The sequence below is a fragment of the Pelophylax lessonae genome (assembly GCF_965119305.1).
Source record: "Pelophylax lessonae genome assembly, chromosome: 9".
In the NCBI taxonomy this organism is placed as follows: domain Eukaryota; kingdom Metazoa; phylum Chordata; class Amphibia; order Anura; family Ranidae; genus Pelophylax; species Pelophylax lessonae.
This window is the reverse complement of record NC_138776.1, coordinates 223,174,933-223,198,047: the sequence shown is the minus strand read 5'-3', so window position 1 is coordinate 223,198,047 and position 23,115 is coordinate 223,174,933. Positions and strand designations below refer to the sequence as shown.

Sequence of the window (23,115 nt, the reverse complement as noted above, 5' to 3'; positions counted from 1 at the left end):
CGGGTCTCAGGGTCAACATGGCTAAATCTAGCACTCTGAATGTCTCGCTCTCCCCGGCTGAGCTCTCCACAATGCAATCCAACTTCCCATTTAGCTGGAGTGCCGACTCTATCCCATACTTGGGTACGCATCTCACCCCCTCCATTGGCTCCCTTTACAATGCTAACTACCCTCCCCTCATCAAAAAGCTCAAAGCGGACCTTTCCGCTTGGTCCTCTCACAACCTGTTGTGGCTGGGCAGAATCAATGCCATCAAAATTACATTACTCCCTCGCATCCTGTACCTCTTTCGGTCCCTTCCAATCCCCGTTAATCATACACACATACAGGACCTACAAAACGCCCTTGTCCGTTTCGTTTGGGGCTCCAAGGGGCACCGCTTTCCTAAATCGATCTTGTTCCGCTCCCGCCTACAGGGGTGCCTCGCCCTTCCTCACCTGCGGCGTTATTATCTTGCTGCCCAACTGGCCCAGTTTTCCACTATATACCGCAGAGGGGGTAAACCTGACTGGGTACATTTAGAACGTCAAGCAGTACCTCGGTATACGCTCGACTTCCTAGCTTGGTGCCCCCCCAAGAGACAGACCCCCTATCTTCGCCCCCACCTCTCTCTCACTCCTTCCGCCTCAACGATCAACTTCTCAAATACCCAAGCCTAGTTTCCAAACTTAGGCCCCTTACGCATATCTTTCATAACCCCAGCTTTCCCCCAGGTCAGAACATAAAAGCTTTTCAGTGGTGGCTGAATAAAGGCTTATTTCGCATAGGACACTTATTTAACTCCATAGGTCCCCTCTCTTTCCCATACTGTGTCTCCTCCCTTAAAATGCCTCCTACTGAAAGATATCGACACTCTCAGATTTCTCACTTTTTACACTCTATTTGGGATAACAAACCGGAGCCCCTGCAGGTCACTGGCTATGAACGTTGGTTTGCTGAGACCAAGGACCCGAGAGGAGGGATCTCTCTGATTTACTCTGCGCTGTCCGGCAGTGATGTAAAACCCACCTACGCCCTCGCCTGGGAGAGGGATCTGGAGATGGACTGGGACCTGGAACGCTGGGGCTTCTGCCTCCTCCGCTCTTTCACAGGTATCATGAATGTCTCTCTTATTGAAGCTAATGTTAGACTGCTTACCAGATGGTATTTGGTCCCTACGCATATTGCTGCCATGTTCCCAAATGCTTCCCCTCTATGCTTTCGGGGCTGTAGCTCACAAGGGGACTACCTGCATACCTGGTGGTCTTGCCCTAAACTTAGATCTTACTGTAAAAAGATATTTCAGATAATTTGTAAAGTAATTGACCACCCTATCCAGCATTCTCCGCAAATTGCGCTACTTAATGATCAAATTCCTAAGCATCCCAAACCCGCCCGGAAAACTTCTACACTTTATATTGCTAGGAGCCAAAATTACTATAGCTAGGGCATGGAAAAAACCTAGGGTTTCCATTCGAGAAACCAAACTCAAAATCTCATGGATTATGTCACAAGTAAAGCTCTCTAGCATTATTAATGATACTGTCCCTAAATTTGAAGCCATTTGGGAACCCTGGGCCAAATATGTGCAGGTTTCCATTTAAGTTCTATGCCGGACCATCCTTTACCTCCTGTCTTGACCTCTTTGTCTTCTCTAGCATCTTGAGCCGCCTGTGCCCTTTCTCCTCCTCTCTCTCTCTGCCTCTTCTGCCCTCCCTCCCTCCTTTTACACATCTTGATCATCCTCGCGCTCCTGGGACTGGTCCCTGGGGAGAGATTTGATTGGACCTGTATGTTTCGCCACCCTTTGGGGGCATGGTGTCCTCTTCTCTTCTTCCTCTTGGGAGCTAGCCCTACGTTCTCTGCTTGGGTGCATCTCCTCGCGAGTGTGTGGTCTTTACCTATGTCTGCCTTGGGAATTGTCATTCCGCACGTAGCTCCTACATCTCTGTTCAAAAGGATGGTGCTTGTTTGCCCGACCTCATTGTTCCCAATGCCAACTTTTTGCTCTCCATTGTCAGCTCCTCTTAATGTAACGTTTTTCTTACACATTACCATGTCCTGTTTGCTTGTTTCACTTTTTTTTCTGAATATTGTACTTGAAATTTCTTCAATAAAAATTAATGAAAGTAAAAACACTAATAAAGTGGATTCTAGGATTTTACATACACTAAACTATGGCTTATTTTCGGGGTAGGGCTTATATTGCAGCCCAACCCGAAAATAACAGTAGGTCTTATTTTCAGGGTAGATCTTATTTTCAGGGGAAACATGGTAGCAGTAACTGACAATAGACAACCTGCTGGCATCCAGGAAGGCTTATACACAACACATTTGCCTGCATTAATGTTAGTCTAACATATTTGGGGAGTTTGAAAGTCTAAAGTAGTAGCATAGTGCTCTGTAAAGCTAGCTGCAATGTAAAACTGGGTGGGACACATGGCCACCCAACACCACAGATGACTACTTACGGCAAGTGCTGGAAGCCAGAAACAGGCACTCACTAGCAAACCTTGCTCCTTGCTAGCTGTGTTGTTGGATAATCATGCAACAAGGAGGTGTGCCCTGTCCGAAATCACAGCTAGTGTTACAGGGCACCTTGGAATATGTGACAAAGTACTGCAAACACTAAATACTAAAGAAAAAAAAGCAATATTTCTTTATCAAGAAAGGACCTTTGTTCAAAAATATATAGTCAGCTTGCAATTATTTAAATAGACTCAATACACTATATGTATACAAAAAATAGGGTATTTCCAAGGAACATCTAATAGCATACGTACTTTACAAGGTGTATATATTTATAAGTAAATAGATGAAAAAATTCAAAAAAATATATGGTTTTCAAAACAATTTTATCCTAAACAATTTAAAAACAAATATTTCAACATTGGGTCAGAAGTCCGATAACATTGCAACATTCATATACAGTATAATCAGCCTTTTGCCCTAATACATTTCATTTTCATAATCTACAAGCGTTTTTATCTAAATACAGACACAACTTGATCATTTATGCTTTACAGATAAACTCTGCTTCCTCAAGCAGAAGGCAATAGATGTAGGTATCTACAGTGCAATGCAAAAGTATTCAGCCCCCTTGAACTTTTCAACCTTTTGCCACATTTCAGGCTTCAAACATAAAGATATAAAACTGTATTTTTTTTTTTTTTTTGAAGAATCAACAAGTGGGACACAATCATGAAGTGGAACGAAATTTATTGTATATTTCAAACTTTTTTAACAAATAAAAAACTGAAAAATTGGGCGTGCAAAATTATTCAGCCCCCTTAAGTTAATACTTTGTAGTGCCACCTTTTGCTGCGATTACAGCTGTAAGTCGCTTGGGGTATGTCTCTATCAGTTTTGCACATCGAGAGACTGAAATTTTTGCCCATTCCTCCTTGCAGAACAGCTCAAGCTCAGTGAGGTTGGATGGAAAGCGTTTGTGAACAGCAGTTTTCAGTTCTTTCCACAGATTCTCGATTGGATTCAGGTCTGGACTTTGACTTGGCCATTCTAACACCTGGATATGTTTATTTGTGAACCATTCCATTGTAGATTTTGCTTTATGTTTTGGATCATTGTCTTGTTGGAAGACAAATCTCCGTCCCAGTCTCAGGTCTTTTGCAGACTCCATCAGGTTTTCTTCCAGAATGGTCCTGTATTTGGCTCCATCCATCTTCCCATCAATTTTAACCATCTTCCCTGTCCCTGCTGAAGAAAAGCAGGCCCAAACCATGATGCTGCCACCACCATGTTTGACAGTGGGGATGGTGTGTTCAGGGTGATGAGCTGTGTTGCTTTTACGCCAAACATAACGTTTTGCATTGTTGCCAAAAAGTTTGATTTTGGTTTCATCTGACCAGAGCACCTACTTCCATATATTTGGTGTGTCTCCCAGGTGGCTTGTGGCAAACTTTAAACAACACTTTTTATGGATATCTTTAAGAAAAGGCTTTCTTCTTGCCACTCTTCCATAAAGGCCAGATTTGTGCAGTATACGACTGATTGTTGTCCTATGGACAGAGTCTCCCACCTCAGCTGTAGATCTCTGCAGTTCATCCAGAGTGATCATGGGCCTCTTGGCTGCATCTCTGATCAGTCTTCTCCTTGTATGAGCTGAAAGTTTAGAGGGACGGCCAGGTCTTCGTAGATTTGCAGTGGTCTGATACTCCTTCCATTTCAATATTATCGCTTGCACAGTGCTCCTTGGGATGTTTAAATCTTGGGAAATCTTTTTGCATCCAAATCCGGCTTTAAACTTCTCCACAACAGTATCTCGGACCTGCCTGGTGTGTTCCTTGTTCTTCATGATGCTCTCTGCGCTTTAAACGGACCTCTGATCACAGTGCAGGTGCATTTATACAGAGACTTGATTACACACAGGTGGATTCTATTTATCATCATTAGTCATTTAGGTCAACATTGGATCATTCAGAGATCCTCACTGAACTTCTGGAGAGAGTTTGCTGCACTGAAAGTAAAGGGGCTGAATAATTTTGCACGCCCAATTTTTCAGTTTTTTATTTGTTAACAAAGTTTGAAATATCCAATAAATTTCATTCCAGTTCATGATTGTGTCCTACTTGTTTTTGATTCTTCAGAAAAAAATTACAGTTTTATATCTTTATGTTTGAAGCCTGAAATGTGGCAAAAGGTCAAAAAGTTCAAGGGGGCTGAATACTTTCACAATGCACTGTAAAATATATGATCATAATTACCATATACATAGAATACATTTTTTTTTTTCCAATAAATTTATTGAAGAGTAATGAAAGTAACAACCGTGAAATTACACTTTTCACATTAAATGTAAAATAACAATCTTACAGAAAGTGACAAGGCATATTTGATCCATTCACATTACAAACAAGTTAGTAACAGCTGAAACTTGGCAAAAGAAATGGTCAGACATCAAGTTAAACATAAGGTGTAACATGTGGTAAAACAAGAATGAGAGGACAAGAGTGTTTTGCCCTTTGGAGTATACCGTTATATATTAAAACAGCATGACATATGTGATAAGGCAATTAAGGGCTATCGTTTTTTAAGCTTAATAAAGCTAAATTATCAAAGTAAGAGGGAAATGTCAGAAAAGAAAAGGGAGTGGTGGAACGGACCCTGATCAGCACAGGGCCCGCTAGGGTGAGGGAAGGGAAGAGAGGTAGAAGATGGGGAAGATGAAGAGGGGGGAAGAGGGAGAGGGAAGATTAGGAGAGTGGGTGAGGGGAGGGCAGGTGGGGAGAAAAGCATCTTGTGTGTCGAGGTCTCGCTAGAGTGCATGATAATATTAAGTGATATTGCGGGGGAAAGTGGATTAACTAGTTGGCAGGCATGTTAATGAGCTTGTTATTCTGTCTCCTGTCATTCTTGACCATTGGGACGTCCCAAAGCAGTGTCAAACATGCGGGGTGGGAAACAGCAAAAAATTCCCAAGGCCAAACAGTAGTCAACCAGGCGACAGGGGCTCAACCAAAACAACTGGAGCCCACCAGAAAAAAACAATACACCCTCAAAGAGGATCAGGTGCTCTTAATAGCAGCCTGCAAAACCTTGCGGACAAAGGAAGCATCTGCAGATGCCAACACATCCACTTTACAAAACTTTGTAAAAGTGTGCACCGACGACCAGGTGGCCGCCTTGCAAACCTGCATCGCTGACGCTTGATGTTCAAGGACACTGATCATAGTATGGACTCTTCCATCGTTCAAATCCCCTGAGCAGAATACTTGCTGAGGACGCCTCCCCAGCCGGACAGGCTGGCATCCGTGGTGACCACTGTCCAATACAAGGGGAAATAGGATTTTACAAGCCGAAGTGCCGGAGAGCAAACCCACCATATCAGGAACTCTTTTGTTCCCTGACTCAGCAGGATCTGATTGTCCAGAGACTGCGGAGTCTTGTTCCATTCAGTCAGAATCTCCCTTTGCAGGGAGTCAGGGACATTCTATGGAACTGTGCAAACGGAACCGCCTCAAAAGGTAGATATCAGGCCCAACACCCGCATGCAAGTCTGGAGGGATGACCAGTTGGACAGCAGGAGGTGAATTGCAGCCTGTAATTTTTGTAGTTTGTTCAGAGGAATGAGCACTCTGGCTACAGCTGAGTCCAGAGTCAGGTCCAAATAGTCCAGCTTCATGGACGGAATCAGGGCAGACTCCTGAAAATTCAGAATCCAGTCAAACTCCCGCAGAGTTCGTATTGTGATCTCCAGGTTCTCCACCAGAGCAAAGGGAGACTCCGCTCTCAGAAGGAAATCGTCCAAGTAGCCCAGTACCGTGATCCTCCGTTGGCATAGCAATGCTAGCACTGGAGCCAACACTTTTGTGAAGACCCGAGGAGCAGAGGCGAGACCAAAGGGTAACGCCACAAACTAATAATAATCCTCTCTCATGGCAAAGTAGAGAAAATGCTGGTGACTGGCACATATTGGAACATGAAGATAGGCATCCTTGATAGCTATAGAGGCAAGTAAATCCCCACTGATGCAGGGATGCCACTGTGACGAGACCAATCTCGCCACTAGGCGTTGGAGAAGCCTGGTTGCTCGCCTCCTGCAATGTGACTATGGACCCTCTCATCAGCCCATGCTAAACATAAACCCCATGGCAATTTGACTGTGTTTGTGGCATCTGAGCGCTGTTTGGATATGTTGAGCGCTCAGATCCAAGCTATCTGGGGATGGGTTGAATGTGGGGGTTCTGTTCAGTAGACTGGGAGTTATGCATTTTTGTGTCTTTTTGTGTTTCTTTAACCAATGTGGCTAATGGAGTCTTGCCTCTATCCTGGAAGCTAAAACGTATTCCTGTAAACTGTAAGGAACAGGAAGTCAACTCCTAATATGGGCATTACAGGAAGTTCTGAGGAGACGGGCTGTCTATTGACAGAGTAATGTGTATTGAGGGCTCGTTAGGGAACCATTGTTCTGTGTCTGACTATTGTGTACATTGATTGCCCCCTGGGGCTTCTGTCTCCTTGCATTGGTCAAAGATATCTGACCAATCCCTGTTGACTTATTTTCAAGTCCTCATTTGCAGGGGCTGGAGAGGACCTTATTGGGAACTGCAAGTACTTTACAATTGACCAATGGGAAAGCGGTTGTTGGGGGAAGGATGTTCCAATTTCTGTATAAAAGTGTGCTGTGTTCTTCCAATAAATGTTGTTGTTGTTCCTGTTTTAACCCCAACTCGGAGCTTTGTCTCGTTATTGGGGGAATCTGCTGCAGGGATTGCTATGGTCTTCCATACTCCCTTAGAGAATCACTAAGCTCTTGTAAGAGCTTGTTCTGCTGCACTCTCTGGGGAAAGAGAGGTTCACCCACAGGAACCTGGAGCCTTGTCGTTGGTCCAGGGTGGGTAGGAGATGCCAAGACCCTAACCAAGCGGCGGCGGTTCGTGGAGTCTGAAGTGCTTACGGTGTCTGGTGGAGTGCTTGGAGCCCTCGGGAAGCACTGGGAGCATCTGTCAACTGAGGTACCTGCTCAGGGGTGCCCTGTTCCGTAACAGCCACCACCATTCCAATGGACTCCATTCTGAACTTCTGTACCCTCACAAAGCAGATTAGCGCCTTGAGGTCCAGGATTGGACGCACTTTGCCTTCCTTTCTGGGGACTGTGAACAGGTTTGAGTAAAAACCCTAAAAACGTTCCAAAGTCGGAACAGGACAATCTCCCCTTGAAGGAACAGGTCTTGTACCGCTCCATACAGACCCTGTAACTGGTCTGGGGACAGGGGCAGGTTGGAAAGAAAATACCTTTTAGGGGGACAAGAGCGAAACTCAGTCTTGTAGCCGGTCCGAATGACTTTGTGAACCCACTTGTCTTGCACCAGGGAAGTCTGTCTGGAAACCAGGGAGCACCTTCATGCAGAAGGAGCCTTGTCCGCGGGTCTGGAGAAGCCCGCTCTCAGCTTGCCAGACCAGGTTTGTTTGGGTCCACCCAGAGGAGGCCCTGAAAGGCTTTGAGCCCTTGTCAGTCGACCCTGAGGGACGAAAAAACTTCTTATGAGCCTTCTTAGGAAGGAAGGTCCACATCTACAACAAGGTATCTTGCCCTTAGTAGCATGTGGAAGAAAGGTACTCTTCCCCCCTGTGAGACCTTTAATGAGGTCATCCAGAGTAGCTCCAAACCGACGATCACCTTGAAAGGGAAGATCAGTCAAGGCCTTTTTTGAAGTCTGGTCCGCAGAGCAGCATTTGAGCCAAAATACACGCCAAAGGACCACCGCCAAAACAGAGAGATGAGTCATCAGGGGAGCCGCGTCCAAAGAGGCACCACAGATAAACTGCAGCCCCTGGACCAGCTGGTCCGCCAGCTCAGCAAAGGCAGGAGGAAGCTGTTCTCCCTCCAGGTCCCGGCGTAGGAGCTTAGCCCACTCAGGCAGAGATTTGAAACACTAGGGCAATGGTAAATACCGGTCTCATTGCCAAACCAACTAAGGTGTACATAATGCGGGCCACAGTCTCCGCCTCCCGATCAGCCAAATACCTAAAGGCCGGGGATTCTTCCACCGGAATCATGGTTGCCTTGTATAATCTGGAGACCAGAGGGTCCACCACCGGTGGCACAGTCCACTTCTTAAGGAGGGACTCCTCATGGGGGTAACACCTAGTAAAGCGCTTAGAAACCCCACAAGGACACGTTGGTTGTCCGCACTCTTTAGCGACAATTTTGTTAAATAGGCAGGGAAAGGAAACACCTTTGCCGCTCTGGATGGCTTGTGAGTGCCAAAAAGGTACCTGCGCCTCCGTCGCAGCTTCAGCTACATCCTCCATCTTTAGGGTCTCACGCACAGATACAATCAGTGCATCTACCAGCGCCTACAGTCGCAGACGTGGAGGAATCATCCTAACAATCAGAAGATTCTAGGCGCGTGGTCGCAGACCCAGCAGGGTGACACACGTTCGCAGTGGCCAAATCAGATTCAGGATCTGATGAGACAAATGGGGCAAGGGAAGGCGGGGGGGGGGGGGCGGTTTTTGCTAGCCTGTCACTGCAAGCCGCTTCCACCTAGGACACAAGGGACTCCAGGACTGCTGTCAGTGCATGGATGGATGGTTGGGACCCGGAGGGCCCTGCAGCCTCAAAGAGGGGATCAGGTGAGGAAACGTGCTCCAAAGACTCCATGAGTCACCAGGGGGACCCCACAAAAAAGTGTAACACACTGCTAAGAGACAACCCCCACCGCGCTGGCAGCACCACCCGGTCGCCAGCACAAGGCACAGAGCAATCCTCAGCAAAGAGGGAGAGGACCCCACCAGACTCACCACCCGCTGACACAGGCACCTGCAACCACCAGAAGAATCTGTACTACACATGCGGCGATCAGGAAGCTGAATGATCCAGGAGTCAGAACCAGAGGATAAGCAGTGGCTCCAACCACCAAAAACGCTGCACACAGGGCTCCACTGTCATGGCCGCCACTATTTGCATTTGGTAAACCACAAGAAAATGGTCACCGGACTACACAAACATGGCCGCCGTGTATAGAAACACAAAGGTTAAAACAAAATGGCGGCCCCATGAGGCACATACAGGGACTCAGAATAGGGGAACCAGGCCTCAGGACAGATCCAGGCAGGACGGGGGGGGGGGGAGCCCCCACTAGGTACAACCCCCCCTCAATTGATCTTCCGGTCTCAAGCTGCACACCCCAGGCCCCCCCCGCCCCCCAGCGCCCTGCCCCCCACCCCAGTAAAGTGGCCAGACCACCCAATAAAAATACATTCCCTGCATATGTGGGGGGGGCAGGATGAGGGACTTGGCAGGGGGGGTGCCTGCGGGAAGGAGGGGAATCCGGGGGTCCGATCGTCCCAAGGAGGGGCCCACGTTAACCCCAAAACCCTCCAGGGGTGGAGGGGGGACAGCTACTCACCATACCAGGAACCAGGTGGGCACAGCTCCAGACAGATCCTCGTCTCCATCGAAATAAGGGGGCTGTTGGCCGGGAGGAATGCTGCAACTCAGGCCGAGGCCAGGTCGTATGCGTCCTTGCAAGACGTTTAACTCACAGGGCCAGCCCCCGTCTAGTGGGGCTATGTCGTGGCCCACCTAGCGCAGAGATGAGGCCTGCGCATGCTTGCTGGCGAGACTGGGGTGACCACTAGATCTAGATTATGCAGCCCTTCGCCCAGTCCAGCAGCTGATTGTAGATCCCACCGGAAAAATCCATGAGGAAAAAATATTGCAAGGACCAAATATCCCAGCAAGAAAATAGGTCCTGACTAGGCAGAGAAAAAACAAAGTGACTATAGCAGGAAGAGGGAGTATACCCTCTGCCCATGGGTGTAGCCAGAAGTTTTTTCTGCCTAGTGCCCTATTCCTGTAGGGGGCAGCATAACCCAATGGCCAAGAATGACAAGAGTCTGTCAATAAACGAAAGAAAAAACTATTTTTAATATGGTATGTTTAAAAATTGATATAGTTACATATGTCGATACAATTGACCCTGCCATGGGTCAACCCATTCCCAATCTTTCACCTGTCAACGTCACATCACCCAACGGCAGAATCATGCAGCCAAAATAAAAGCACTCACAAACACTCCCTTACTACCTAAAGTGTTTCTGTCTCCATAGCATCTGATGGTTTGCATTGCCCCAATATTGGGTAAACTGATATGATACATTATAATAATATAATAAAGTAAAATGCTTACCTACCTCAATTTTACAAAATCCTTGAACTCTTAGGTCTCCATGATGTACTGCTTGCACACTTACACATTGGTTCTGGGATACTCTTGAGTGCAAGTCAGCCCCTGTCCGATGAAACAAAACATGTGTAACAGGGTCAGAAGGGGTTACTTCTCCCTTAATTACCTCTCCACGAATACCTTTCCCTTGGGCTCCTAGTACATCCCATGGTACACTCTGAAATTAAAATGAAAAAATATTTTTCAGTATATATAACCAAATAAATAGTTATAAATAACATTTTTAATGGTGGATAAAGAAAAATAAAAAAATTGCAACACCATTAAAATATAGAACCATAAAAATAAATCTACAGTAAATAAATTAAAGGAGGCACATCTAAAAAATGCAGGCTTCTGGGGTAAAGATGTCCACATAGACCGTCCTCCTCCCCGCCGGCAGTCTGTAGTTGTGAACGAGAAGAATACACTGCAGTAGAGCGATCTGAAAGAGAGGCTTGAAGTGCACATTGAGCTCAGTGTGGAAGGGATGACCACCTTTAATTTATCAACCATCCCCGAAGTTTGGGACTCGGTAGGAGCCATGTGTGATTCTTTATCTCTGCTGCGTCACTTCTTCCTGTCTGCAGAATTTTCTGAAAACTGAGCATCCAGGACCACCCAGACACAGACGGCTGGGACGCCGCTGGATACCTACCACACAAAGCTCTACTGACCCACTTGTCATAAGACATTGTGGGTCAACACTGTCTGGTGAGTTTAAATTGCCTACCTTATCGCACAGGAGCACGGAGGGTGATACCACTATTGCACTGATTGGTATTTCCAACACCATCACTGAAGCTAGGAATATTTCTTTTGAACTAATTTTTTTGGACTATTTGGACACTATATTTCAGTATATTGGACACCAATCACAGTTTAATAATTTTCAAAATTTTTTCTGCACCAGTAATTTTTTAGCACCAATATTTCTTTGTATTATATGGCTTAAGTTTTGCATATCACATTTCACTTGATAATTTATTTTTTTGATGCATTTTGGCATATGACTGCAAAGTCACAATAAGCACGAGTTCAGTATTTTATAGGGTGTATGTAATTAGAGCTATAAGCAGCCAAAAGTTATTTTATTATAATCAGAAGAGCACACCATACATTTTTATACTCTGTATCACATATTTAGCACATCATTATTTATTATTATTTTGCTCAAGGACATGCGCTGTGAGTAATACCTTGTATTACACTTATTTTCCAATGCATGGATTTTGTTTCATTCAGGTGGGGTTCACACTGATGCAGTGTACTGCATTGCATGTGATCTTTCCAGGAATCGCACAAGATTCCTGTACAAATGACATGCAAATTCAGTGCGATGCAAATTGAACCATACATTGTCTATGGCTAAATTTGCATTGAATCCGCTCCAAAAAGGTGCAAGACCCTTTTTTTTTGTCTGCACTGGAATCGGATCGCAAGGGTGTTCAGACCCATATGATCCAATTCCATCTCCATCGGCTTCCACAGTGCGCACTGCAAACCAGTTTGTGGGTATCATTAACTTTGATCAATAATATTGACACCCGCAGAGCGCAGTGTGAACTGCCTGATGCATTGCGGGAAAGGAATTGCAGCAGTTCCCTCACCGCATCAGTGTGAACCGGACCTCAACTATTGTGTTGACAAAAAAATATTAAATTCCCCCATCTACACATTCAAGGTGGATGGGGGAATCCTCCTGCTGAGCCCATGCCAGAACTACCAGGGTCGCACTTGCGACCAGGTCCTGGTGTTTAGCCTCCAGGAGGGTTTCCAGCCTCCTCTTTCTGTCCTGTCCCTGATATTGACAACGCCAATCTGGTGTTTTCTGTCTCATTGGCAGCAGCTGCAGCATATTAGGACCCAGTACTGGTTACATTATGGGCCTGATGGGTGCATACGGGGAAGAGGGGGGCAGCACTACTGGTTGTAGATGGCTGAGCTCTCCACCAGTCGCCTAGCAGCTGTGACACTGCATCAAGAACGCAGCTGCCAGGCTCATCCACCTTGCAAACCGCTCTGTGTCTGCTACCCCTCTTTGCCAATCCCTACATTGGCTGCCACTCAACCAACGAATTAAATTCAAGCTACTAACCATAACCTACAAAGCCATCCATAACTTGGCGCCCAGCTACATCCCTAATCTGGTCTCAAAATACCGACCAACTCGTTCTCTTCGCTCCACCCAGGACCTCCTGCTCTCTAGCTCCCTTGTAACCACTTCCCATGCTCGCCTCCAGGACTTCTCCCGAGCTTCTCCCATCCTCTGGAATGCTCTACCCCCATCTGTCCGACTATCTCCAACTTTGACTACTTTCAGACGATCCCTGAAAACACATCTCTTCAGAGAAACCTATCTGGCAACCACCTAACAACTGTACCCTTATTTTATCCCATCCCCCACAGTTATTACCTCTTGTATCTCTTGACCGTCCCTCTTAGATTGTAAGCTCTAACGAGCAGGGTCCTCTGATTCCTACTGTATTGAAGTGTATTGCATTTGTACTGTCTGCCCTCAAGTTGTAAAGTGCTGCGTAAACTGTCGGCGCTATATAAATACTATATAATAATAATAATAATAATAATAGCCTTTTCTGTTGACATGGTGATCTGGATGTGTTCTGGGCGATGCTCCCTAACAGATCTAAAAATAAATATTATAGTGGTTTTATTGATTAGCGCCCCCACCTTACTGGAATGGAGCCCACACAGTTGCTGAGCATATTGCTGATATATATGTGATTGTACTTTTGATTGTATTAAATACTGTGTTTATGTCCACATATTCGATCCAATTGGGAGAATCACCCAGATTGCATCCAAATGGCATGTCAACAGAGAAGCCTAAGCAGTGTCATTGCTGCTAGGGACTGGCGGAGAGCACAGCTGTCTACAACCAGTAGTGCCAGACCTCCCGCACATTTGCCCATTAGCCCCATAATGTAACCAGCACTGGATCCTAATGCGCTGCCATGAAGGCAGATGCTGGACTGGCCCTGTCAATAGCAGGGGCAGGACAGCAAGAGGAAATTGGGAACCCCCACAGTGGTGGAACACCAGAGCCTGGTTGCTGGTGACATATCCCTTGCTTTCCACCACCATGGGGGGCCTAAGATGTCAGGAAGGAGGCCCACTGCAGAACATGTGAAAGAGCCCTGCTGTGGGAAAGTAATAAAGGGCCCCTGGATCAGTGGAAAGCACACCACGCACACAGGGAAGGCCCCCGGGACCGATGGGTGGGGGGGGGGGGGTTAGGGTGGCCCCCTATGGTTTCTTGCACTGATGCCAATTGTCACGAATATTTCATGTTCCTGCCTTTTTGATGCCCATTGTCAGGAATTGTGTCAAAGTGTTCGAAATATTTCATGTTTATGCATTTGATAGCCCTTCATAATGCAAATTTTTTGTTTATAGCTTATGTTAAAGAGACTCCCCAGCTTCCTTCTCGGAAGTATGAGTATCTTGCGACTAGTGAGTATCTTTGCGACAGGGAGTATCTTTGCGACAGGTGAGTATCCTTGCGACTGGTGAGTATCCTTGCGACTGGTGAGTATCCTTGCGACTGGTGAGTATCTTTGCGACTGGTGAGTATCTTTGCGACTGGTGAGTATCTTTGCGACTGGTGAGTATCTTGCGACTGGTGAGGATCCTTGCCACTGGTGAGGATCCTTGCGACTGGTGAGTATATTAGCGACTGGTGAGTACCCCAGTTTTAGTACCAGGGGACATAGAGGTAGTGTAGGTAAGGAAGAGCAGGTCGTTAACATTATCCCCATAGAGTAGTGGGTAATAATGTCCGACAGGATTGGGGATGCCACTCAGTGCACTTCTTGCGCCATGTATGAGTTCCTTGATGAACCAATCGAGGGCGAATTCTGCTGTGCAAGATGTGAGCGACTTGTTGCTCTGGAAGACCAGATCCTGGATCTAGAGAACACAGTGGCAAGACTGCATCGCATCAACAACCTGGAAAGGAGCTTGGACATTACCCATCAGGCGAGGGCAGGGGCCAGCATAGAGGAGGAAGGAGTAGAAGAGACGCAAGCAGCAGAGGTACGCAGCTGGGTGACTGTTAGGAAGGTTAGTGGGATGAGTGTCAGGGAGGCCAGTCCTGAGTTGGTACACCCTAACATATTTGCCGAGTTGCAGGTTGAGAGCGATATCAACTCAGGGGTGGCAGAGCTGGAGCATGCACCCTCCCCCAGCTGCCAGGGGAGGGGCGGCTCCAGGAAGAAGGGGGGCCGTAACTCAGGAAAGGTTAGACAGGTTGTGGTAGTTGGGGACTCAATTATCAAGAGGACAGAGAGGGCAATCTGTAAAAAAGATCTTGGTAACCGAACAGTATGTTGTTTACCGGGCCGACACATCGCAGATCTGGCAGACAGATTATTGTGCGGGGCTGGGGATGACCCAGCGGTCATGGTGCATGTGGGCACTAATGACAAAGTAAAAGGAAGGTGGAGAATCCTAAAGAACGATTTCAGGGACTTAGGTAAGAGATTGAGGAAAAGGACCTCCAAGGTGGTTTTCTCTGAAATACTGCCTGAACCTCCAGCCACACAAGAGAGGCAGAAGGAGATTAGGGAACTTAACAAGTGGCTGAGGAACTGGTGTAGGAAGGAGGGGTTTGGGTTCCTGGAGAACTGGGCTGACTTCTCAGTCGGCTACCGGCTCTTTAGTAAGGATGGGCTGCACCTTAATGGGGACGGTACAGCTCTTTTGGGGAGAAAGATGGCTTTTAAACTAGGAGACGGGGGGGGAGGGCTCAGAAGTAGAATCAGTCAGGAGGGAGCAAAGGACTGAAGGCAGTTGTAGGGCCAGCAGCGACAGTAGGTCCACAACGTCAGTCCACCTCAGACCAAAAAGGAATAAACATAACCGCCAATCACGTTTAACTTCCGTAAAACTAAGAGGAGTATATGCTAATGCCAGGAGCCTAGCTAATAAAATGGATGAATTGGAAATGTTAGTACATGAGGATGACATAGACCTTGTGGGAATAACAGAGACTTGGTTTGACCCCTCACATGACTGGCTGGCCAATAGCCAAGGGTATTCGGTGTACCGGAAGGACAGGGTAGGAAAAAGAGGGGGAGGGGTATGTCTCTATGTCAAGAACAATATAAAGGTGATAGAAAGGAGTGACATTACCGATGGGATGAGCATGGATTTAGAATCTGTGTGGGATGAACTCCATAGGGAAGGAGAAAAGGGAAAAGTAGTTGTGGGGGTTTGCTATAGGCCACCTAACCAAGAGGAGGAGGTAGAGCTGGAATTTTTAGCACTAATGGGTAAAGTGGCAAGATTGGGATCAGTCATCATATTGGGGGACTTCAATTATCCCGACATTGACTGGGATGAGGGGATTACACACTCACAGAAGGCCCGTCTATTCACGGAAACCTTACAGGACAACTACATGTCACAGTTGGTGGATTCCCCTACCAGAGAAAACACAGTCCTGGATCTATTGATCACTAATGACCCAGACATAATCTCGGAGGTAGGAGTCCAGGACAACCTGGGCTCTAGCGATCACAGGATGATCACATTTAGTATAAATAACAATATAACAAGGCAAGTGGGGAACATAAGAACCCTAAATTTCAGAAGGGCACACTTTCCAAAATTGTACTCATTGATGGAAAGGGTAAACTGGGACCAAACCCTGGGATCACTGACCACAGAGGAAAAATGGGAATGCTTTAGGAACATATTAAGCAAATGCATCTTGCAGTGCATTCCTAAGGGAAATAAATTTAGAAGAGACAAAGCCAAACCTGGCTGGCTAAACCGTAGCGTTAAAAAACTTATTAGGGGAAAAAAATTGGCCTTCAAGAAATATAATTTAGAGGGCACAGTATCGGCTTTCGAGCAATACAAGGAGGCAAATAAGAAAAGTAAACAAGAAATCAAGATGGCTAAAATCAACTTTGAGAGACAAATAGCGGAGGATAGTAAAAAAAACCCAAAGAAATTATTTAAATATATCAACAGCAAAAAAACTAGGGCAGAGCATATTGCACACATAATTAACGATGATGGGAGGATGGTTACAGAGGACACTGAAAAAGCAACCGTGCTGAATGCTTTTTTCTCGTCAGTCTTTACACAGAAAAAGGAGGGGTACACTGACCATGACTGTATGGTTAGTAGTAATACACAGGACTTGCCACTATGGCTAACAGAGGGTGAAATCAGGGAAAGGCTGGATAAACTTAACACAAACAAATCACCAGGCCCTGATGGCGTACATCCGAGAGTACTCAAGGAACTCAGTAAGGTTATATCTAGACCACTGTTCCTGATCTTTGCTGACAGTATTAGGACAGGAGATGTACCAGGGGATTGGAGGAAGGCTAACGTGATTCCGATATTCAAAAAGGGCCAGAGGCATATCCCGGGAAATTATAGGCCTGTCAGTTTGACATCAATAATATGTAAACTTCTGGAGGGGATGATAAGGGACTATATCGTAGAGTATGCTAAAGACAACAACATCATCAGCAGTAATCAGCACGGGTTTACAAATGGGCGTTCTTGTCAAACCAATCTCTTAGCATTCTATGAGGTGAGCTGTGAGCTAGATAGGGGCAGACCAGTGGATGTGGTGTACTTGGATTTCGCTAAGGCGTTTGATACAGTTCCCCACAAGCGCTTCATTTATAAAATAGGGTCTGCAGGTATCGACAGCAGGGTTTGCTCTTGGATACGGAACTGGCTAAAAGGCCGTGTCCAAAGGGTGGTAATAAACAGCACATACTCCGACTGGTCTGAGGTAGTAAGCGGGGTGCCCCAGGGCTCAGTCCTGGGACCAACCTTGTTCAATTTATTCAGAAACAGCATTGAGGACGGGATCAGTAGTTCGTTATCAGTTTTTGCAGATGACACAAAATTGGCCAGGGCAATAACTGCACAGCATGAAGCAGATATCCTACAGAATGACCTGGACAAAATAACGGAGTGGGCAATGACATGGCAAATGAGGTTTAACGTGGAGAAGTGTAAGGTTTTGCACTTGGGGACTAAAAACATAAAAACACAATACACGTTAGGAGGGGAACCCTTGGGGGAATCAAAAATGGAGAAAGATCTGGGAGTCTTGGTTGATGATAGATTAGGCAACAGCATGCAATGTCAAGCGGCAGCTGCCAAAGCCAGCAGATTATTAGCATGCATAAAGAAAGGGATGTATTCCAGAGATAAGACTATAATCCTTCCACTTTATAAAACTCTGGTCCGACCACATCTGGAGTATTCTGCCCAGTTCTGGTCGCCAGTCCTCAGGAGGGATGTGTTGGAGCTGGAGAGAGTCCAGAGAAGGGCAACTAAACTGATTAGGGGGCTGGAGGACCTTAACTACGAAGAGCGGCTGCAATCGCTCAATTTATTCTCCCTGGAGAAGAGACGTCTGAGGAGGGACATGATAGCAATTTATAAATATCTTAATGGGGATCTCAGCTTAGAAAAAAAGCTGTTTATTCGAAGGAATTGCATAAGGACTCGAGGACATACAATGCGATTAGAGGAGAAGCGTTTTAACCTCAGGCAACGAGGAGGGTTCTTTACTGTTAGGGCTACAAGATTGTGGACCACAAGAGGTGGTTTCTGCAGGTATTATGGTGGCTTTCAAAAGACTCTTAGACTTACATCTCAAGGATCAGGACATTAAGGGCTATGTGAGATGATTACAGCCACACACACCTACACAGGTTGAACTGGATGGACTATTGTCTTTACTCAACCTCACCTACTATGTAACTATGTATGCCTGGGGACTTTTTAGCATCTTGATAAAAGTCCCTAGTCAGATTGAAACATTGACGCTCAATTGTATTGTATATTGCATGAACAAAACAAAGGTGAATTTGTAACAAGACCTCGGGAGTGCATTCTATTCTTGGGGAAAAAAAAAATAAAAAATATATACTGTATATACTGCATTTTATTGTCGGCCCCCCTACTTTTGTTCCTGTCCCCCCTATGTGCCCCCCCCCCCCAAAATATGAAAGCTGGAGATGCCACTGGTTGTTGGACCAACTTTTTAGTCAGGTTCAGAGCAAGGCTGCTATGTTGCTGCTGCTATGTTGTATTGCTCCCTGCACTAGTAATGCAGAAAGTGAGAGAGAGTGTTCAGCACAGTTTGTGGATGAGAAGAGAAATAGACTTACATCAGAGAGAGCAGAAATGCTTGTCTTCAATCTTCTTCTGAAAGAATTTGCCATTGCTGATTAAGTGACCATATTTCAGGTCATGTTTGTGTCATGTGTGAATCAACTTGATCACACAAAGAAATAGCATAATGTAAACAGGTAGTCCAGTGTCACTGTCACACGCCACCATCAAATTGTGTGATGGTGGTGTGACACTTGGCTACATGTTTACATGCTATTATTTTTGTATGTGTGATCAAGTTGTTGTTCGACCAACTTTTTACTTAGTCAGGTTCAGGCTGCTATGTAGAGATGGCCTTGCGGTTCGCCCAGCGGTCGTTTTGCGGGCGAATTTTGCTATTCGCAAATTCGCAAAAAGTCTGACTTTTGCCGATGTTCGTGAATATGTCCGCTCCGCAATTTTCTTTTTCATTCAGAAGAACTTTGACCCATGACACAGCCATCAGGTGGAACAGGACAGCCAATTGAAACATTCCAGCACATGGACAGTCCCCCCTACCCTATGAATAGACCCGATCTGGCGGCCATTTCACATTGCGCTTTCTGCCAGTGTAGGGAGAGGTCTGCTGTGCTCATCAGGGAGAGTTTGCTAGACACATGTAGCGTTGTGAAGATCCACAAACGTCCTTTTGAGGGCTGGTATTTCGGTATAGGTCTAGTATCTTTTGAGTTTAGGGAGAGGTATCCTGTGGTTGCTGTAGGGGCAGTCAGAGATCGGCTGCAGTCACACAGAAATTGCTTTGTCAATGTCCACAAAAGTCATTTAAAATGCTCCAATGTCGTTTTAGGGTCTATTACAGTCTCTTTACTATAGGGGCAGGTATCCTGTGGTTGCTGTAGGGGCAGTTAGAGATCGGCTGCAGTCACACAGAAATCGCTTTGTTAATGTCCACAAAAGTCATTTAAAATGCTCCAATGCCGTTTTAGTGTCTATTACAGTCAATTTACTAAAGGGCCTACTAGGTATCCTGTGGTTGCTGTAGGGGCAGTTAGAGATCGGCTGCAGTCACACACAAATCGCTTTGTCAATGTCCACAAAAGTCATTTAAAATGCTCCAATGTTGTTTTAGGGTCTATTACAGTCTCTTTACTATAGGGCCTACTAGGTATCCTGTGGTTGCTGTAGGGGCAGTTAGAGATCAGCTGCAGTCACACACAAATTGCTCTGTTAATGTCCACAAAAGTCATGTGAAGGGCTGCAAATTTTTTGGTATTGCTGTGCAGTGCACTAAAAGGAGGGGGGGGGGTTATTCCACAGTCCAATATACTTTGTAGAAAGCATATTATAGTTGATTAGTACTATTATTGTGCACTGTGCAGCATTGTGACAGGTGTGGTGGTGAGACTGAGCGTTTCTGCAGCAACACTACACACAGTGACAAAAACACTTATAATATATTATAACTGATGTGATAGACCAATTGCCCCCCCCCTCCCCCCAATGCCACATATTGAAGTGGGGTGTTATCTGAGTAAACTTTTTCAAGTGTATTTGTGTCATGCAACAATATTGCCTAGTTTGCTGAGTGAAGTCTGGTACACACAGCGCCAAACTCACTGGCCAATTTTTTTGAACAACTGGTGTGATAGACCAGTGGCCCCCCAATAGCACATATTGAAGCAGGGTGTTATTTAACAGTATACTTTTCTAAGATTGTATTTTAGTCCTGCAAAATTTTGGCCTCTTTTGCTGTGTTAACTGTGCTACACACATTGACAACAGATACTGGCCAATTATTTGTAGAACTGGTGTGATAAACCTGTGGCCCCCCAATACCACAGATTGAAGCGGGGTGTTATCTACACAGACACATGGTCTAGCAAACATGGGCAGGGAATATACAGGCCGACACTTACGGTTCTGTGTACTGTGAACGCCTACCATACCTCTAGCCATCAAAAACTAAGTTTTTTGCTGTCAGTTCAAACCATGTGAGCTAATTTTTGGAGCCTATACAGGCCGACACTTACGGTTCTGTGTACTGTGTGAATGCCTAATGTACCTTCAGCCACAGAATACTACATTCTTAGCTGTCAGGTAAACCCATGTGGGCTATTTTTTGGAGCCTTTTATGGCCGACACTTACTTCTTTATCCTGTGAATGCCTAATTTTTCAGACTGGAAATGAAAAACAATGGGTCTGTAAAGGTTCCACCATATTGTGGAATGGATGCGGACCCATTTTACAGATGTGTGAATGGACCCTATATGTATTAGACAATGTATTTACCGGCTGCTGTCAGTTCTGGTTGATTTATGAAAAATATATATATATTTTTTGCTATAAAAAAAAAAAAAAAAAAAAAAAAAAAGATTTAGGGCAACTTTTTCGATTGCAAAACTTCTGTTATGACATTGTCCATGTGCTGGGACTATTTGACTATTTGTGCACAGCTAAGTACGTCTTTTGTGGCTGCAAATATGACCTAAATGTTTTTAAAGTTCACCTCCCATTAAAGTCAATGGGGCCCGCCGCGAAGTCGTGGTTCGCGGACTTTTGAGAAAATTCACGGCTGGCGTTCGCGAACCGCCCATCACTACTGCTATGTTAAAGTGAAATGTGCAACAAGGGTTGAAAACGGCGCTACCTGAAAAGTGATTGATAATATAGTGCAATAATGTGCAAATGCCTTATTAAAGGGAAGTGACACCGGCAAATAATAAATAACGTGAAAAATAATAATATTTCAAAAAAGTAGAAAACCACACATATCCTTATTAATAACCACAACCGATATGGTCTGTTCGTGTGTGGTGAATTTTATCTGTAAAGTAATAATAATAGTGCCAACAAGTGAGCAATTCTTATAGTGGGTTTATTCAAATAGTGATACAGTGTAAATCAAACAATATATAATACGTAAATCCCTGGTGGTGAAGTGATGGATATAGGTGACCAAAGTGAATACTGAAGTGCTGTATTCCTTAGAAGTGTAGGTGTTGTAGTACCCCAGGTGACCACTAAGTGAGGTATATACGACCTGTTCACATGAAGTGGTCCCAAGAGGGGTGGCTAGTGGGGTCCTCTCCTTGTCCCGCAAGGCACCGGCTGGTAATCTCACGGAAAGAAAAGAAAGGGGAGCCCCATCAAGTAGTATACAAGGTTAAACCGATGCAGAAAGCAGTAAAAACTCACGGTGAAGCTGCCTCGGATCAGTGTAGAGAGACGCCGGGAAGCTTCCGCGTTCCACGGCTCCCAAGTCCGAGACCGGAAGTGACGTAATGACGCAATGGACCCGCCCTACGCGTTTCGTCAGAGGACGTCTGCTGGAGCGGCCGCTCCAGCAGACGTCCTCTGACGAAACGCGTAGGGCGGGTCCATTGCGTCATTACGTCACTTCCGGTCTCGGACTTGGGAGCCGTGGAACGCGGAAGCTTCCCGGCGTCTCTCTACACTGATCCGAGGCAGCTTCACCGTGAGTTTTTACTGCTTTCTGCATCGGTTTAACCTTGTATACTACTTGATGGGGCTCCCCTTTCTTTTCTTTCCGTGAGATTACCAGCCGGTGCCTTGCGGGACAAGGAGAGGACCCCACTAGCCACCCCTCTTGGGACCACTTCATGTGAACAGGTCGTATATACCTCACTTAGTGGTCACCTGGGGTACTACAACACCTACACTTCTAAGGAATACAGCACTTCAGTATTCACTTTGGTCACCTATATCCATCACTTCACCACCAGGGATTTACGTATTATATATTGTTTGATTTACACTGTATCACTATTTGAATAAACCCACTATAAGAATTGCTCACTTGTTGGCACTATTATTATTACTTTACAGATAAAATTCACCACACACGAACAGACCATATCGGTTGTGGTTATTAATAAGGATATGTGTGGTTTTCTACTTTTTTGAAATATTATTATTTTTCACGTTATTTATTATTTGCCGGTGTCACTTCCCTTTAATAAGGCATTTGCACATTATTGCACTATATTATCAATCACTTTTCAGGTAGCGCCGTTTTCAACCCTTGTTGCACATTTCACTTTATCCTTAACCCTTTGGGGTTTGGTTGTTGGCTGCTTACACCTTCACACTCGTTATACACTGTTCTACCTCAGACTCCATAGCGCTGGTCACCCTTGCCTTTCACTCACTACTGCTATGTTGTTCCTGCTATGTTGTATTGCCCCCTGCACTAGTAATGCAGAAAGTGAGAGAGTGTTCATGTTCAGCACAGTTTCCAACATTGTGGATGAGAAGAGAAATAGACTAGACTTCTGAGCAGAGAAAGCAGAATTGCTTGTCTTC

At 45.5% G+C, this 23,115-nt stretch overlaps 1 protein-coding gene across 1 annotated transcript in view; it reads right to left on the bottom strand.

The window, feature by feature from the left end:
- TMEM132A (transmembrane protein 132A) overlaps positions 1 to 23,115 on the bottom strand; it is a 669,669-nt gene that overhangs the window by 541,797 nt on the left and 104,757 nt on the right. Inside the window, exon 3 of the mRNA XM_082267409.1 lies at positions 10,642 to 10,851. Coding sequence (XP_082123535.1) covers positions 10,642 to 10,851 — 210 coding nt within the window. The remainder of the gene's footprint in view (positions 1 to 10,641; positions 10,852 to 23,115) is intronic.